This window comes from Pyrgilauda ruficollis, unplaced genomic scaffold, assembly GCF_017590135.1.
Source record: "Pyrgilauda ruficollis isolate IOZ18807 unplaced genomic scaffold, ASM1759013v1 scaffold47, whole genome shotgun sequence".
Lineage (NCBI taxonomy): Eukaryota > Metazoa > Chordata > Aves > Passeriformes > Passeridae > Pyrgilauda > Pyrgilauda ruficollis.
Window position 1 is genome coordinate 5,052,802 of NW_024526266.1, and position 11,397 is coordinate 5,064,198.

An 11,397-nucleotide genomic window follows, 5' to 3' on the forward strand; every position below is an offset into this window, starting at 1 on the left:
CCAGCCTTTGGGTCCCCTCCAGCCGGTTCTTTTCGGGGTCTGGGAGTGGGGGGACATGCCTGCTGGCACAGCCACGCCGCCAGCACCGCCAGTGTCCCAGCAGGCCCGCGGCGAGGCCCGTGGTGCCGTGGGGCTGTGCCTCTGGCCACGATCCCCAGGAGAGGGCACCAGCCGGCCGGGAAAAGCCGCAAATGCGCTGGCGCAGGCAGCGACGGCTTGGCCACGCGTGTCCTCCGCACAAACATGCCGCGGGCGGGAGAGAGGAGCCACCGAGAACCTGGACAAGCCCGGGTGATGCCGGCAGGGGAAGCAGGACGCCGGGATGGCAGGTCCTGGTGTGTCCTCCGGGCACCCGGAGCAAGGTCCTGATGGCTAAAACAGAGGCCGGCGCCCGGCTGTGCCAAGGGCTGTGGGGCCGTGTCCCAGCCGCAGCAGCTCCCGCAGGGCCTGTGCCCCCAGCCCACGCCACGCAGGAGGCCGTGGCGAGGCTGCCCTGTCGCGGTGCCCGGGTCACATTCCCTGCCGAGGGGCCGTTTCGGGATCGCTGCAGATTTCACCAGCCGCTGCCCTTGACCGCATCTCTCACCCCGTGCCGGCCGCCCTGGACTTTCCCCGCTCTGGCGTCACGGTTGTTCCCTGGCCGTGGCTGCACGGCAGCTCCGGCTGTGGGTGGTGCCAGGCTGCGCACAGCTCCAGGCTGTACACAGCTATCGTCTCTCCCACCTCGGCGGAGCTGCCTGTGGCGAGGACAGTCATCCTACTCTGGCCACCTCCTGTCTGCTAGGACAGGTCCGTCACTTGGGCTCTGCTCGGTTTAACAGCCTCCCGCCCAGGTCTCACACAGGGCAGTTTGGTCCAGACCTGCTGCCCGGGGCACGCAGAGCCTGGGGACGGGCCCACTCCTATTAGGACCTGGCTTGGCAGCACTGAGTGGGTTCTGCCCACACCCCATCCGTGGAAAGTAGTGGAAGGCAGGGTCAGTCCCTGCTCCCCATGGGCAGGATCTGGGGTGTGTCTGGTCCAGGTGCGCGGTGAAGGTCTGGCCGCATCCCTTGCCATCCACATGCCCGGTCTCCGGCCCCCTCACCATCGTGTCTCTGGGCCAGCACTTCCCACGGCGAGGTCACTGACGCAGCCACCTGGCTCTTGCTGCATGGAGGGCGTTTGCTGGGTGGCTCCCATGCATCCCACGGCATTGGGAGCCAGTGGCCAGGGCTGGCCCGTGTCCCCGGCACCTTATCAGGGGCATTGCTCAACAGCAGGCACGAAGTCGGGGGTGGGCAGGGGCCGCGTCACTGCCTCACTTCTGGGGTCTGGGGAACCCCCATTCCTGGGCGACCTGGGGAGGGCATGTCTGGGCTCGCCATGGGCTGGGCTGCTCCCTGCCAGCGGCACCCCCAGCTTTGTGGGGAGCCACCCGCGCCATCGTGGCCGCCACTGCCGTCCCCCTCCTGCCTTACAGAGCTGTGATATGCGGGAGGGAGAAACTGAGGCACGGACGGGGTGCGCAGGGTCGGGACACGCTGGCCCCGGTTTTCGTGGCTCACCGACCCACGGGGTCCTGGCAGGGCACCTTTTTGCTTTTCTCTGGGGCGCCCGGCCCAGACCCGGCCCCGCACCCCTCGCCTCCTCCCTCCCTCCCCCCGGGGGCGGGGGGGATGAAGGGGGGACCGGGCGGGCTGGGGCGGGGAGGGGAAGGGAAGGAGGTGGGATTATGGAGACGGGACCCAATGAGCCCGAAAAACGTGCACCGCTCGCAGCCCTTTTAGCGCGGCGGAGGGGCAGCAGCAGCCTCTCGGCGGCGTGCGGAGAGAGCCGGCACCCCCGTCCCGTCCAGTCCCTCCCCGCCCCGCCGGGCCCGCTCCCGCCATGGCACTGGGCAAGTTGCAGAAAGTGCTGATCAGCGAAAGCCTGGACCCCTGCTGCCGGGAGATCCTGCAGGCCGGCGGGCTCCGGGTGCAGGAGAAGCCCGGGCTGAGCAAGGAGGAGCTGCTGCGGGAGATCCGGGTGAGGCAGGGCTGCACCACGCGTGGGTGGGTGGGCACAGTTGCAGGCCGGCGGTCCCGGGTGTCAGCGGACCCCTTTGACCGGTCCCCGCCTCCCGTCTGATGCAAGAGCCGGGCCGGTTTCGCCCGGCAGATCCCGGACCCCGGCAGCGGCTGTCCCCGTCCCGTCACCCACCCGGGCCACCGGCCCCGACCCTGGTCCCATTCGCCGTGTCTGTCACCCCTTAGGACTGCGATGGGCTCATCGTCCGCTCGGCCACCAAAGTCACGGCCGAGGTGCTGGAGGCGGCAGAGAGGCTGCAGGTGGTGGGCAGAGCTGGCACCGGCGTGGACAATGTGGACGTGGAGGCAGCCACCAGGAAGGGCGTCCTGGTCATGAAGTAAGAGCAGGAGTGTGAGGACATCTGTGCCCATGAACCTGGGGAGGCCGGGGAGACATCAATAGTGCCCTCCCCACCCATGGCACCCTTGGCACCACCCCGTGTGCCTCCGTCCTCACAGGGCATAGATCCCTGTCAGCCCGGGGGACACACACCAGTGACACCACTCTCCATCCCCAGCACTCCCACTGGGAACAGCCTCAGTGCCGCCGAGCTCACCTGTGGGATGATCCTGTGCCTGGCCAGGTGAGCACAAGGCAGGGTGAGGACAGGTGTGCCCTACAGCCCCCTACCCCACGCTGACCACAGCCTCCTTTTTAGGCAGATCCCGCAGGCAGCTGCCTCCATGAAGGAGGGCAAGTGGGACCGTAAGAAGGTAGGAGGCAGTGGAGCACCTCTGGGTGGGGGTATCCATGTGGGGTGTGCTTGCTGACTGTCCCTGTACTCCCCAGTACATGGGCATGGAGCTGAACGGGAAGACACTGGCCGTGCTGGGGCTGGGACGCATCGGCAGGGAGGTGGCCACTCGCATGCAGGCTTTTGGCATGAAGGTGAGGAGATGGGCAGGGAGGAATGATGGGTGCATCGACCTTCCTGACCTGGCCAGTGCCAGGCTGTAAGAGTGAGCACCTGCTCTGCCTCAGACCATCGGCTACGATCCCATCATCACCCCCGATGTCTCAGCCACCTTTGGTGTGGAGCAGCTGCCGCTGGAGCAGATCTGGCCCCGCTGCGACTTCATCACGGTGCACACGCCGCTGCTGCCCTCCACCACAGGTATGGAGCGGGCACGGTCAGGGAGGTTTGGAGAGAGCTGGGGCAGCCCCCTTCTGCTCACAGCCCTCCTTCCACAGGGCTCCTGAATGACAGCACTTTTGCCAAGTGCCGCCGTGGCGTGCAGGTGGTGAACTGTGCCCGCGGTGGCATCGTGGACGAGGGCGCGCTACTGCGGGCGCTGCAGTCGGGGCAGTGTGGTGGGGCCGCCCTCGATGTCTTCACACAGGTGAATGGGGCTGTGGGGACCCCCTGAGCTTGGCTTTCTCTCAGCACCACCTTAATTTTGCCCAAACCGGCCTAGCAAACCTTGTGGGGCTGGGACCAGGAACAGCCCTCAGCTTGTCTCCTTGCAAAGGAGGTAAATGCCCCCTGCTCCGAGCTCCCAGGTAGGTGCTGGGAGCTGATGGCATGATGGAACTGTGTCTGCAGGAACCTCCAAAGGACCGTGACCTGGTGAACCACCCCAATGTCATCTCCTGCCCACACCTGGGTGCCAGCACACGGGAGGCACAGAGCCGCTGTGGCAAGGAAATCGCCATGCAGATCGTGGACATGGCCACGGGGAAGGGGCTGACCGGCGTAGTGAGTCTACAGCACCTGACCTCCATGCCTCAGTTACCCCAGCTGGAACCCATGGGTGCATTGGGAGCGTTGCTCCATGGGGGATCCCTGGCAGGCTCTCACTGCTCACTCTGTCCTGCAGGTTAATGGGCAGGCTCTCAGCAAGGCATTTTCACCCCAGACCAAGCCCTGGATCGCCCTGGCCAGGGCCCTGGGCACGGTGCTGTGCACGGCGGGCAAGCAAGTGCAGGGCAGCGTGCAGGTCTGCACCCTAGGTGAGCCTGGGCCCCCAATGGGCAGGCAGGAGAACAGATAGACAGGAAGGTGATTAACAGTGGGATTGGAGCCCTAGAGTGTGCAGGGATGGGTGGGTGGATGGATTGGGTGGGTGGAAGGACTAACCCCAGGCTGGCCACTCCACTGCGGGCCTGATCTCTCTGCTGCTGGCTCATGCACACCTCCTCCCTGCACCCCAGGGACACCCCTGAAGGAGGCTGGGAGCTACCTGACACCTGCTGTGGCCGCGGGCATGCTGGCTGGAGGGACACACAAGGAGGTGACCCTGGTGAATGCCACGCTGCTGGCCCAAGAGGCTGGGCTGAAGGTGCGTGGACACCCGGGCTCTGCAGCCCAGCCTGGAGTGCCTTCCCCACCAAGCAGTATGAGCCTGGGGACACCCTACTGGGCTGCTAATGCAGCATTGACGCTGGGTGTTCCCTGGGGCGCTTCTGAGGACATCCCCACCCCAGCCTCACACAGGACCTGGGCACTGAGTAGCCGTGTCTCTCTGGCAGGTCACAACCACCCACAGTGATGTGGCCCCCGAGCCCGACAGCAGCACTGGTCTGGTGCAGGTGTCCCTGCAGGGCACCCCCCACCAGGTGACGGGGACAGTGCAGGGCAGCACCCCGGTCCTGCGGCAGATCAATGGGGCCACCTTCAAGCTGCCAGCCCCGCTGTCTGGCCCTCTCCTCATCTACAGAGCCAAAGCCTCTGACACCAGTGCTCTGGCCACACTGACCGGTGAGTCCCTGTGCCAGCCCTGAGCTGCAGGGACAGCCTGGGGAACCCTCACATGGAGAGATGGATGGATGGATGGATGGATGGGAGGTTTGGGCAGGGGGTTGTGTGATGTTGAGCAAAGGACTTGGGCTGGAGGAAGAAATGGCATCATGGGCCTCTGAGCAGGGGATTGAGGCAAGCAGAGGCTCAGCTCCCTGCTGGGTCCTGGGGCAGTGGGCAGCCTGTGGTCCCTAATTCCTGTGCTCCTCTCCAGGGCTGCTGAGCAAGGCAGGGGCCCAGCTCCTGTCCTACCACAGCTCCAGCACGGTGGCAGGGGAGCAGTGGAGCGTTGTGGGGCTCTCAGCCCCCCTGCCCAGCCTCGGTGAGCTAAAGCCACGTGTCACGGAAATCTTCCAGCTCCACCTGCCGTAGACCCCGACTGCCGACAAGGACTCTCCCCACGGCCACAGCATCTGGGCCCTCCCCCAGATGGGGAAGCATTGCACATGGCCATCCCTGAGCCCCACACTGGGGTTGAGGTGGCCCCATGTTCAATAAAGGGTCTAGAAGGAGAGAGCATGTGGTGCCTTGTGCAGTCCTTTGTCCTCAACCCCAAACCCCCTCCCTCCTGCCCCTGCTGTTCCTTGGCTCTGCTGCTGTTTGCTGAAGGGTGCAAAGGTTCCTGTGGCTGCCGAGGTCCTGTCTGGCCACAGTCCCGTGATGGGACATGGCCCAAAGAGCAGCACTGCAAGGGGCACGAGCCCCGCCGTGTGCCACTTCGTCGCCTGTGCCCTCCTGCCCACAGGTTTTATCATGAGGATGTTTCAGTTTAATGACATCATGGGAAAATGCCATCTTGCCCCCATAAACTGATGAGTGGGAGGCTGGGGCTTACTTGGGTCCCCCAGACTGTCAGGGCAAACTCCCATGTCAGGTGGCCATGTAGTAGGGCAGGTGGCCATGGAATAAATCCCGTAAGCAGCTGTGATCCAGACTGGTGGCTGTTAACTGGGAGTGACCAGGGACGGGAGGAGACCATTCAAGACCAGGAGCCAGAGCCGGGCTGCTGCCCCCTCCCATCCGCACCTTTATTCCCCTGCACTGCCCAGGTGTTTGCAGAAGACGCTTCCATCTCCAGCAGCTCTGGGGCCCAAGCCACTGCTGGCCATTCCCCACCCATACAAAGGGAACTTTCCCACACAGGCCAGCCCCGGATGCAGGGAATGAACAGGGGGAAAGAGAGCATCCCCCTCCCCAGGGCTCACCACTCTGGTGATCCCACTCTAGATGGGCTTCCTGGCATATTCGCGGCGGTACTTGGAATCCACCCGGGTCAGGTACCAGGTTCCGGGGAAGAGATCCGCCTGGGAGCCATGGGGAGCGTGGTCGGCTGTGGGGAGAGGGCAGTGATGTTCAGGGGTGCTGTGGGGTCCCAACAGGGCAGGCTCACATCCTCCCAGCCCCACTCACCCAAGTGATGGGTTTCCTCCCGTCGCTTCATGATCTCGGCGAAGTCCTGTGGGGCCACGCGCTTGCGGGAGTCCAGGCGAGCGGGCAGGTCAGCCAGGCTGGAGACCAGCTTGTCCAGGGGTGAGCCTGGCAAGGGGCACCCCACGTGTGAGATGGCAGTGCTGACAGCCCCACGCCGCCCTCCCTTCCCAGTCCCTCTCTGCCCTGGGGCCCACCTGGGGCTGCATCCTGCGAGACACGGAAGGAGAACATGCTGGCCGCCAGTCCTGAGCCGTAGGAGAAGGCACCGATCCGGGAGCCGGCCAGGTCCCGTGCTGAGCACCTGAAGCAAGAGGTGAGGGGGTTACAGGACATTTGGGATGGGGGGGAGATGGGGATACAGGGCTGTGGGGGCGTTGTAGGGGGCTGCCTCTGTTGTAGGCAGGCAGATCCTTGGGGCCACATTTCTGAGGGAGCGTAGCCCTGGAGTGCGGTGGTGCCAGGGAGCCCCAGGACAAGGCTTTTGTTCCCCTCAGAGCCTGTCTGTTCCCATGACTCCTTTCCCAGGGGGTCACTCATTCTACTGGGCATGACAACAAGGGTTTTCATCCTCCTGGTGATGACAGAAGGGCTTTATGCACTGGCCCAGCTCCAACAAGCTGGGATGAAAAGTCTGGCAGGGAGATGGCCTGGAGCAAGAGGCATCCACACTGGGGGTTGTGTGCAATGAAAGGATCAGGTCCTGTTGAGGCAGGGGGAGATGAGGGCTGGGAGATGAGTTCTGCCCCTCTATCCATCTGGGGAGTGCTCTCCCCAAAATGACCTCCTCCCTCTCCCCAAGCCAGCGTTTGGGGGGACTCACTGGGACAGGAGGGAGGCCAGGCAGCCATACATGGATGGTGTGTACATGTTGCCGTTGCGGGAAGAGAGGAGGAGGGAGGGCTTGGTCTTCTGGTTGAAGATGTCCTGGCTGGCAGCCTGGAACGCCTTCTCCACCTCCTTGCTGGTGTAGGTGTCCTCCAGCTTCACACCGCTGCCCAGAGAGAGACCAGCTGAAACCCCAGACCAGCATATTCCTGGCTGGGCTGAGGGATGGGGACACAGCACAGGGACCCACCGGAAGGACTGCAGCCCCTTGTAGAGGCCGGAGGCTGTGTCGGGGTTGGGGGAGGCCAAGAAGTCGTTCAGCAGCAGCCGCCCCACCGACTTCTGCACCAGCTTGCAGAAGGGCGAGTGGAAGATGATGTACTTGAAGTCATCGAGGGTGAAGGGCCTCTGGATGCCAGCTGGGAGGCAACACAGGGCCATCAGTACCCAGGGGGCTGCACTGGGCACCTCAGGGGTGCTGTCACTCACCCTGCTGCCACTGGCTCTGCGCCTTCCGTCGGTACACGGCGTAGCAGCGGTCCAGCGCCCGCAGGTAGCACTGGATGGAGAGCTGCCCGTCCACCACCGGGTACTCAGAGGACAGATTTGGCTTGTAGAAGTCGTAGGCGTGCTCCATGTGGGTTCCACGCAGGCCTGGGGGCACGGGGAGAGCCAGCTGTCAGAGAGCACCGGGAGGTCCCAGCCCGGTGGCAAACACCCAGGGGTGCTGCCTGCCATTGCACCCCTGAAATCCAGCAGCCTCCCTGAGTCACTCCATAGTGCCCACAGGGATGTGGCTAGCCAGCATCCTGGAGTACCCAGCAGGGTCTGGCTGAGCAGCTCTGCCCAGGGCTGGGACATGGATGCATAGCCCCCAGGGACAGCACCCATCAACTTGCCACCCCCAGGGCCTCGTGGCACCGACCTCTCTCCAGCACCAGCGGGGCGTTGGGTCCCACCAGCATGGCAATGGCACCGGCACCTCCCGTGGGCCGCGCGTTCCCCGTGGCGTAGACAGCGATGTCCCCACACACCACCACGGCGTAGCGACCTGAGCGAGGACAGAGGGACTGGCAGGGCCATCAGTGGGTGGAAGCTTCCATCCACTGATGTGGATGTTCCCATCTCCATGCTGCCAGGTGTCACACCAAGATGGGCAAGAAACAGGGATGATGGAGAGCCTGGAGGTGCAGTGGCTCCCTTTGCAGTTGGAGCATCTTTGGGTTTCAGGCCACCTCCTGCCTCCTTCCCCTGTCTCATGGCACCCACCCAGCGTCCAGCCCCACGGCATGGTCCCTGCCTGTACTCACCATCCCAGGCACTGGACTCCACCCAGGCGGCTGCATTGAAGAGTGAGGCCGTGCCCCCATAGCAGGCGTTGGTGGTGTCAATACCCTCCACATCAGTGTTGCCAGAGTCATGGAAAAGTTGCATGAGGACGGTCTTGACGGCCTTGGATTTGTCGATGACGGTCTCAGTGCCCACCTCCAGGCGGCCGATGGCGTCCCAGGAGAGGCGCCCGCGCTCCACCAGCCGCTGCACCACGGTCAGGCACAGGGAGTTGATGTCCTCGTGGGCGGCACAGAAGCCCATCTGCTTCTGGCCCAGGCCCCGCGTGTATTTGCCAGCCTCCACGCCATCAAACCGCTCCAGCTCCTCCTGATCCACGTACTGGGCAGGGAAGTACACCTCCAGGGCCAGGATGCCCACGTCCTTGGGCCAGGCACCTGTCCCAGCAGCACTGGAGAGGCTATGGGACAGAGCAAGTGGCAACAATCCTATGGCAGCCTTGGGCACAGAGGGTGGCCCTGCAGAGACGCCACCAGCGAGCAGCCAGGCTGGGAGCACGCCAGATCCCTGGTAGCTCCTTGTGCCTGCAGTGCTGCAGGGAAGAGGGAGAGGCTCCCCTTCCCCAGCAAGGTTTAAGAGCTCAGCCAGCTCCCCAGCCCTACCCTGGTTATGTCTCCAGCCCCCCGATCCATGTGGGTGCTCACCATGCCCTCTGCCAAGCCGCGGGGTGCTGGGTGCCCCGGGGTGCCTGCTCCGGCCCCGGCGGTGCCCACCTCGCCCCCCAGCAGCGCGCAGCGCGCCCCACCAAGCGCAGCATCTTCGCCCCGGCCGCTGTGCGGACGGAGGGACGGCCGGCCGGACAGGTGGACAGCGGAATGTGCCTTGCGTAGTGCTTTTATAAACTGCGTGGGCAGCTCGGCACAGCCCTCCCGGCCTTTATCAGCCTGCCGGACCCTGGTGCTCAAAGGTCACCGAGCGCCAGCCAACACAGCAGGGGCAACGCAGCTTCGGAGGGGGGAGCTTGCGAGGTGTCCTCGTCTTGCGTGCCCCAAAACCCGGGGACACGGAGCCGGAGCGGGGGCTGAGCAGCGGGACGGGCTGTCCCGCAGCGCCGGCTGCCCGGGGGCAGTGGCAGCTCCGGTGCCAGGCTCGCCGGCACGGCTGTGGTCGCTGCGGGGGCAGCCCCCGCGGGCCCGGGCAGGGAGCAGAGGGCGGCCGGGCTTTGGTGCCGGCACCATCCGCGCTGCCCGGGCCGCAGTCCACGCCTGACACGTGCCGCAGCTCTGGTGGGGGTAAAAACCCCATGAGCGGGGTGGGGGTAGAGCCATCTTCAAAGCAGCAGAGCAAACAGCCACGTGATGCCTGTGGCAAGATAACAGTGGCACAAAAGGGACCTTTGGTCCCGGTGCTGCTGTCAACATGGCCATGGGGCCGAGTTGCAGGCCCAGGACCCCTGTGGAGCTGTCTGCACCTGGGGGACCACCTGCCCCCATGTCTGCACACCCACGACAGCTCCCGTCCCCATCCACATCTGTGTCCCAGGTCTCCGTGTCTGTGCTCTGGTGACACTCCTGTCCCCCGACCTGTTCCCCGGGGGCGCCTGTGGTGTTTGGCACCGAGGGCTGGTATGAGCAAGCCCGAGTGCTCAGCCAGGAGAGCGCCGGTCCCCGCAGTTCCTGGGGACTCATCCCCGAACAGCTCTGCCCCACCGGCAGCGCAGAAGCCTCTGGAAGCCGGGAAGCTCGGGGAGCCGAGGCAGAGCCCGTCTCTCTCTCTCTCACGGACCAGCACCAAGCTCACACAGCACTTGCATGCTTTTTTTTTTTTTTATAAGATAAATGTATTTATAGGAGTTGCGGGGAGAGACACGGAGGTGGCACGGGAGGAACGTCGCCGGCGCGGGGCCAGGGCTGCGCTCAGTTCAGGGGGTAGAACTTGCAGATGTAGTGATGCTTCCGGGAGCAGTCGGCACTGGACCACACAGAGAAGCCTGCGGGAGTGACAGGGAGGGGGCTGGCGGGGGCCACGGCGAGGACGGGCCCCAGCTGTGCCCACCGCAGCCCTGCAGGGGGAGGGGACCTGCAGGGGGACCGAGGCGGGGCAGTGCCGGCCGAGCCCAGGCGCTGGAGGTGGGTGCGGGGCCGGGCACTCACCGCTGTGATGGGTCAGCGCGGCGCAGCTCTCCCCGCCGGCACCGTTCCCAGGCATATCCCTGGTGGCACTGTAGTCCTTCCCATTCGTCCACTTCCAGGCCTGGCTCTGTACAGGGCGAGGGGATTTCAGAGGCATGGCTCTGCTGTCCTCTAGCCCCCCATCACCCCTGCCGCCCACACCTCACCTCTTTATTCTTTTGGAGTCCAATCCAGACGGGCTGCACACGCTGGTGGTAGGAGATGGTTCTCCGCAGGGTGACTTCCTCGAGGGGGTCCTCCACCCAGGCCAGGTGGGCGCCTTTCTTGACGTCCTGGCACTGACTCTGCAGGGAGAGGTGTCAGTGCCAGGGCGCCTCAGGGAGACTGGGGGTCCCTGTTCCCCTGTGTACCCCACTGGGCTTACCTCAGCCTCGTCCCAGGTCCGGGGCTCAGAGAAGTATTTGAAGCAGCTGAGCTTGTAGTAGGACCAGCCGTCGGGACAGTAGCTTATGTACCTGCCGTCTGTTTGGGGAGAGCGGGATGAGGACGGGGATGAGGACAGCCGGCATCACTGCCTGGAGAGGAGCGGGGCTCCCTCCTGGCCCAGCTGCAAAAGCAGCGGCCCCCCGAGCCGTGGCACTCACCGACTGGCCGCAGCAGCCCCACGCAGCCCAGCAGCAGGAGGGCGAGTCTGGCCGCAGCCGCCATCCTCCTTGCTCCCTGTAAAGGCTCGGGAGGGTCACACAAGGTCCCTCGGGGACAGAGGAGGTCCCTACTACCTGTGCCCAGAGAGTGCAAACCTGCCCCGCTGTGGGCCGAGCCTGGCCCCTTTGAGCCGCCTGGAGGAGATAGGCTGTGGCTCCCTCTCTGCCCCCGGCACAGGTCACTGTCCCATCCATGCCTGCACCCCGTGCCCCAGGCACGGCTTGGAGT

General features: G+C 64.9%; 3 protein-coding genes across 3 annotated transcripts; 1 reads left to right on the plus strand and 2 right to left on the minus strand.

Annotated features, from left to right (window-relative positions):
• Positions 1 to 1,816: 1,816 nt before the first annotated feature.
• PHGDH (phosphoglycerate dehydrogenase) lies at positions 1,817 to 5,303 on the plus strand. Its single transcript, XM_041479002.1, has 12 exons — positions 1,817 to 2,007; positions 2,235 to 2,386; positions 2,567 to 2,632; positions 2,708 to 2,762; positions 2,839 to 2,937; positions 3,031 to 3,163; positions 3,241 to 3,389; positions 3,593 to 3,745; positions 3,867 to 3,999; positions 4,201 to 4,328; positions 4,519 to 4,747; positions 5,001 to 5,303. The coding sequence occupies exons 1-12, from the start codon at positions 1,870 to 1,872 to the stop codon at positions 5,156 to 5,158; spliced, it is 1,593 nt and encodes a 530-aa protein (XP_041334936.1). The 5' UTR covers positions 1,817 to 1,869; the 3' UTR covers positions 5,159 to 5,303.
• Positions 5,304 to 5,807: 504 nt separating this feature from the next.
• On the minus strand, positions 5,808 to 9,176 carry HMGCS2 (3-hydroxy-3-methylglutaryl-CoA synthase 2). Its single transcript, XM_041479023.1, has 9 exons — positions 9,037 to 9,176; positions 8,353 to 8,792; positions 7,968 to 8,093; positions 7,532 to 7,696; positions 7,293 to 7,461; positions 7,038 to 7,208; positions 6,412 to 6,518; positions 6,197 to 6,322; positions 5,808 to 6,116 (listed from the first exon to the last, which is right to left on the minus strand). Exons 1-9 carry the CDS (start codon positions 9,147 to 9,149, stop codon positions 6,010 to 6,012), a joined length of 1,524 nt encoding a protein of 507 aa, XP_041334957.1. The 5' UTR covers positions 9,150 to 9,176; the 3' UTR covers positions 5,808 to 6,009.
• Positions 9,177 to 10,248: 1,072 nt separating this feature from the next.
• REG4 (regenerating family member 4) lies at positions 10,249 to 11,172 on the minus strand. Its single transcript, XM_041479122.1, has 5 exons — positions 11,109 to 11,172; positions 10,889 to 10,986; positions 10,671 to 10,808; positions 10,486 to 10,591; positions 10,249 to 10,322 (listed from the first exon to the last, which is right to left on the minus strand). Exons 1-5 carry the CDS (start codon positions 11,170 to 11,172, stop codon positions 10,249 to 10,251), a joined length of 480 nt encoding a protein of 159 aa, XP_041335056.1.
• Positions 11,173 to 11,397: the final 225 nt, after the last annotated feature.